The 6,298-nt window shown below is 45.2% G+C and overlaps 1 protein-coding gene across 8 annotated transcripts in view; it reads left to right on the forward strand.

The window, feature by feature from the left end:
* The window catches only part of RARB (retinoic acid receptor beta), a 563,324-nt gene that overhangs the window by 526,500 nt on the left and 30,526 nt on the right, over positions 1-6,298 (forward strand). For all 8 annotated transcript variants that reach the window (XM_006021194.3, XM_014518768.2, XM_025201021.1 and 5 more), the window contains one exon: positions 5,568-5,728. In XM_006021194.3, the coding sequence (XP_006021256.1) occupies positions 5,568-5,728 (161 nt within the window). The remainder of the gene's footprint in view (positions 1-5,567; positions 5,729-6,298) is intronic.

Below are 6,298 nucleotides of genomic sequence, written 5' to 3' on the forward strand. Positions count from 1 at the left end.
AGCCCTGGGGGACTCCGCTGCCCACTTCCCCCCAGGTCGAATATGACCCGTCCACCACCACCCTCTGAGTACGACCCTTCAGCCAATTTGCAATACATCTGACTGTGTAGGCATCGATGCCACAGTTGCCTAGTTTTTTTAATGAGGATGAGGTGGTCGACAGTCTCAAAGGCCTTGTTGAAATCCAGAAAGACTACATCCACGGCGACACCTGCATCCAATGCTTTTGTGACCTGATTGTAAAAGGCAATTAGGTTGGTCTGACATGACCTGCCCCTAATGAAACCGTGCTGGTTGCCCTTGAGCATCATCCCCGATGCCGGCCCATCACAGATGTGCTCCTTGATGATCTTCTCAAAGAGTTTCCCCAGGATTGAGGTAAGACTGATGGATCATACGTAATCCACATGAAAAATGGTATCCAGAAGACCAATCATTTTTTTTACGTGCCACTATGAATATTGGGTAGGGGAAACGTACCAGAGATAAGAACCAGAGTACAAATGTGAAGTCTTCCGCAGGTTTTCCATGCTTCATTATTTATAGCAGGAACGAATTGTGCCTCTGGAATGGGATCATATGGCCCAGAGTTATTAATATAATATTGTCATCTTCAAGCGTTCCAAAATGTGGGGTGGAATGCACACTCCGGAGGGTAGGGAACGATTGCAGGCAGACCTGGACAGGTTAGAAAAGTGGGTAGTACTACAATAGGATGCAGTACAATAAGGACCATGCAGAGTGCTGCACCTAGGGTGCAAAAATATCCAGCACACCTACTGGTTGGGAAGTGACCTTCTCAGCAGCACAGAAGCGGAAAGGGATGTCAGAGTCATAGTGGACTCGAAGATGAACGTGTGTCATCAATGTGATGAAAGCATCAGCAAAGCTAACCACACTTTATCATGCATCAGCAGCATTGGTCAGACCACAGCTGGAGTACTGGGTCCAGTTTTGGGGGCCGTACTTCAAGAAGGATGTTGATAGACTTGAGAGGGTCCAAAGGAGGGCCACTTGTATGGTTAGGGGCTTACAGGAGAAGCCCTATGAGGAGACTTCTGAGGGACCTGGACACTTCAGCCTCTGTAAGAGAAGGCTGAGAGATGATTTTGTGGCTGCCTACAAATTCATTAGGGGGATGCAGCAAGGGATCGGAGATGCTCTGTTCACCAGGGCACCTCTTGGGGAAACAAGGAACCATGGTCAAACTGACAGAGAGCAGATTTGGGCTAGATATCAGGAAAACTTCATGGTAAGGGTTGCCAAAATTTGGAATGGGCTTCCAAGGGAGGTGGTGCTCTCCCCTACCTTGGGGGTCTTTAAGAGAAGGCTGGGTAGGCATCTGGCTGGGGTCATCTGCCCCCAGCCCTCTTTCCTGCCTAGGCAGGGAGTCCGACTCAATGATCCATTGAGGTCCCTTCTGACCCTAGCATCTATGAATATATGAAAATCAGGATTCAGGCCACAAGGAATTCATACTGGTTTGGAAATTGCAAAGTTTTAAAAATAGTACATGTTGGGTTCTTTGTGACTTATTTTACGGTGTTCACTGTGTGTCTTACAGTATTTAGAATGTATGGGGGGAAGGGTTAAGTTTATATGGCAGCCCCTGCAGTCACGTGGTTACATTTATGAAAATTTTAGGTGTATTAGATAATTTTGTAGGGTAGATGGTTATGGTGAAAAAAATCTCTTTAAACAAATCTCTTGTTTTTGGGGGCCTCAATCATAAGTTTTGAGTGCTAGAGGTTGGTAATACTGTACCCACAAGAGCTATGACTTTAAAAAAATTAAAACTGAGGCTCTTTATTGACCACATGATACCAGAAATTGAAGCTTCTGAATTGTGTCACAATGAAATCATGAGACTTGGCAAGACTGGTGGCATATATCAGTTTCCTTGGCCCCTTTTATGAAATTCCCCCAGTTCTTTTAATGCAAGAGGTATAGAGCAGGGGTAAACAAAATGCAGCCCGTGGGCTGCATGCGGCCCACCAGGCCATTCTATCCGGCCCGCAGAACCTCTAAAAAATGTAGAAAATGAATATTTAGCTGCCTCTGGCCGCCTGTTATGCGGCCTTCGTTGGCTTGCCAAAACTCAGTAAGCATCCCCCTGCCCGAAATAATTGCCCGCCCCGGTATAGAGCATCCATCACATTATTATGAGACACTTACATAGGAAACCAGTATTCAGAGGTGCCCTACTCTCCTTTACAGAGGAGGAGAGTTGGAAGGTTGATATCAATTCAGGGGCAAAAGTTAAGGTATTTTAGGTACAGTCCCTCTGAGTTTTCATACTTTGAAATGTTTATGTTGCTTTAAAGCTCAGCCTTAGCTCCAAATTTGCTGTTTCTTGACTGCTTTTGAATGATTGCTTTCAAACTTCAAGTAAGTGTTTTTGGTTTGGGGATTTTACATTAATGTGTGCTTTGCTATCCTTCCCTATCAATGCAACTTAGAAAGACACAAGATTATTCTGTTCTTTTTTCTGTGTGATTTAAAAACAATGACATATAAAACACAACATTAAAAGGAATTGCTCCATTACTCTTCCTATAGCTTAGTTATAAATGGAGACTTACTGAAAACAAAACCCTTAAAACTTAAAACTTGATGGTCCTGACAATGAGCAGTAAGAAACAGCATTTTGTTTTCAACACTTTCCCATTTCAAATATTCTCTGTATGAGTGTATTGCTTGTTACAATAACAAACATTCTAACATGCAGGAGTTTGGAATAATCTAAGAATATAAAAACTTTTTGATTAAATTGTGGATTAAATTAAGTTGCTGAACTGAATTGGAATGTACAACAAAACCCACGACAACCCAGTGAGAGCATGGGGGGAAATTTGGATGCCCTTTTTTTTACCTCTGGTTTTTTTTGGAAGTGCCTAGCCCTAGCCTCTCCATGATAAAAGGCACTGGAGGGGCATTATGGGGTTTATGAGGTTTGAATGTGTATACACGTATCATCTCACTTAATTTACTGTCTTTACTTGAATGTATATGTAATATAAGATGACTCCAAATATAAGATGATCCCCCCCAATAATTAGATTCTGTATATGGAAAATGTATACATTTTCAAAATTTTCCAGGTATAGAGTCTAAGTAGTTGGAGGGTTGTCTTGATTGCCTCCCCGCCACACACATACTGCTACAGCAGGGAAAGCAGTGGCTGGGAGAAGTGATCGGGTGGCTCCCTTGCCCCCTGTACCACCCACTTCTGCCACCTGCACCCTCCACCCCCCAGGTCCCAACTCCCCAGTCTCTCCCCTCCCCCCACCCTTACTGTCAGATGCTATATGGGCCACTCTATCCTGGAGCCCAGCATGTGGAAGCTCAGCTCATGTCTGACCATTCACTGGTGCTAGTGCTGCTGATTGGCCGGGCAGGGGAAGGACTTTCCATATGCTACTTGCCTTGGAGAGAACCCAGCCTGAGCTGGAGCTGAGCTGTACCAGGCAGTAAGTGGGGGGGCTCGAAGCTGTGGAGGGGAGGCAGGAGGCTGTTGTGGGTCTGACTCTGGCCCTGACCCAGGCTCAGGGCCAGAAGCAGAGTCTCAGCAGCCACTTGCTCCCCGCACTGCTTCATATACCAATATAATGATTGGATGGAAAACCTCATCTTATATTTGAGTAAATATGGTATAATCCCAAAAGGCATGAACTGTGCAAGCTGAAGAAGGGTGTATTTTCTCTTTGCTGTTTAGTCTGTATGTGTGTGTCCATTTTGGAGGGTGTTATTTTGAATTCCTAAAGGCATGTGTTCCTTTAGAATTCTCCAATCGCTGGAGAACTAGTTGACCAGTGGACTCGTAACTCAGTTTCAAAACTTAATTAATTAGTAGGAAGAAGTAAATTGGGATTTCCACTAGGGCAGTCCCAAAGGGTGTTCTGTGGCCATAAGAGTGATGGACGTGCGCTACAAAAATCCCCATCCTGTGTGAGGAAGTAAATGTTCTTCCCTGCCTGGCACCCTGTCCCTGCCCCAGCTACTCCAGCAGCATCTGGAGCTGCTACACTGGGGACTGCCACCACTGCTGCTGCCTTCCCTCACCCTTTCCTACTCCCCAGGCAGCCCCTGTGCCAGTCTTCCCTCTCCTCCACAGTGAACTCTGCTGCAAGTGGGCAGGCAGGCTTTGCACCCTGGCTTGTCCCTTCTGGTCTGCTTGTGTTTCTGGAGCCGCTGGGGTGGTCACTGTTGTGTGTGACCAGGAGCAGCCTTAGCAGCATGGCGTGCTCTTGCCCCATCCATATCTTTGGTGAATTTAGGTCTAGTTCAGTGATTTTTCAACTAGGGTGCTGCAAAATTTGGAGAAGTTATGGAGGGGTCCGTGAACCTAAAAAGGGTGAAAACCATTGGTATAGAGACTAATCCTTTTCATAAAGAAAGATGCCTTTGGTGTAATTTTTTTCACAGGACATCTTGGCTCTGGTATGATTTTCTGACAGGGGTATGGAGTATGTTATAGGTTTCGGGGAGGTGGGGGGGAAATATATATATATATATCCCTTTTTGGGTGTAAGAGTCAAGTGTACCACCAATTTTAATCCAGAGAAAAAGTGCACCAGGTGTCAAAAGTTTGAAACACACTGCACTAGGGATCCCAAATGATTTACTCAAGTTTGCCCGTTGTTTATGTACTCCAGCTCCTACTCCTGGTAGAATTATATCTGTACCGGCTTAGAAAAAGTAGATTCATAATAGGTATATAGTTCGTCATAGATGTTTTCATAGATAAAGAGTTGGCCTTGTGGTTAACTGCAGGAAATACCTTCAGGAACTCTGGGTTCTGTTCCTGTGCCTACTATAGTCTTTGGGGACTTATACAAGTTACATTTTTCATGCGATACAGCTCCTGAAACTGCTTTACAGCCATGACATAACACACATGCATGGCTGCAGAGCAGTTTTAAAGTAGCCAGTCACACAGAAAATTAACCCTTGATAAATCAGGTATTAGTTGAAGGCGCTATAGAGCAGAGTGCCTTAAGGAACTTGTATTCCCTTGAGGGTTAATTTCTTGTGCCTTTGAGGGGCTGTGCTGGTGCTTGTGCGAATGTCTGTTGGGTATGGGGGAGATACTTTAACTCATGGTGCTTTGTGTAAAGTGCCATGAGTTAAAGTACAGCTCCTGAACATCTATATCTCACAAAGTTGTTGCCATGAAAGGGTGCAAAGCTGTGCTACAGTTCTTCAGAGGGTAGGCACTTGGGGAAGTATAAAAATGTAATAGTGTACTTACATTTATAAATATGGCATACCTCCAAAAGGTATATTAACACTGCTGACAAAAAGTTGGCTTTTATCTTCTATATACATATACGAGAATAAATTGCTCTATTAGCCCATGTGTATTTAATATTACTGATAGTATTTTAGCAAATAAAATTGCTTTTCTTCTCTAGTTCTGTAACATTTTTGCACCCATTTAAAGTACTTAATCTATAAAGAAAGAAATATGTAGCACTACTTTGAAGCAAAGCTCTGAAAGCGGCGTGGGGCTCTCTGATTAACCGAACCTGAACTGTTTCCTCCCCTCCCCCCACCCTTGTCTCTAGCTGTCAGAAATGACAGGAACAAAAAGAAGAAGGAGCCTTCAAAGCAGGAGTCCACAGAACACTATGAAATGACAGCAGAGTTGGATGATCTCACTGAGAAAATCCGGAAAGCGCACCAGGAAACCTTCCCTTCACTCTGCCAGCTGGGAAAATACACTACGGTGAGTGCTGTTCATAAGGAACATGCTTGGTAAGTATGTTCCCCACTCTGACCTCAGGGTGGGAATTGTGTACCTTACACTCTCACAGAAATACTGCAGTAGATGATTACTAGACTCTTGTTGCCTTTGTGAAGTACACATGTGCATAGAAATATGGAATGTGGAAAATCCCATCACTTAAAATGGAGATAGTATAGGGGGGAGAAAATAACAGCCTATGGGCCAGGTCTGGCCCACCAGGTGATTCTGTCCGGCCTCCAGCATTCTCCACACTCCTCTCTCCCTCCTGTGGGAGCCGCCAGCTGCAGCAGCAGCAGCTCCAGCTCCGACTCCCGGGACTGCAACCCACTATGGAGCATGGCTGGGGCTGAGGTACGTAGCAGGGTGAGTGCCTGCAGGACCACAATGGGACTCAGCCCCTAAATATCCCCCCACCCTCCTCTCCTTCTGCCCCAGCTCCTGCTGCAGGCACTGGTCCACACTGGACTCCGGATGCCTTCCCCTCCTGCCACCCCATGGCACGAGTTTACATGTGGCAGTAGTGAAGCAGCACAGGAAGCAGGAGCCCCC

Source organism: Alligator sinensis, unplaced genomic scaffold (assembly GCF_000455745.1).
Source record: "Alligator sinensis unplaced genomic scaffold, ASM45574v1 scaffold299_1, whole genome shotgun sequence".
NCBI classification, from domain to species: domain Eukaryota; kingdom Metazoa; phylum Chordata; order Crocodylia; family Alligatoridae; genus Alligator; species Alligator sinensis.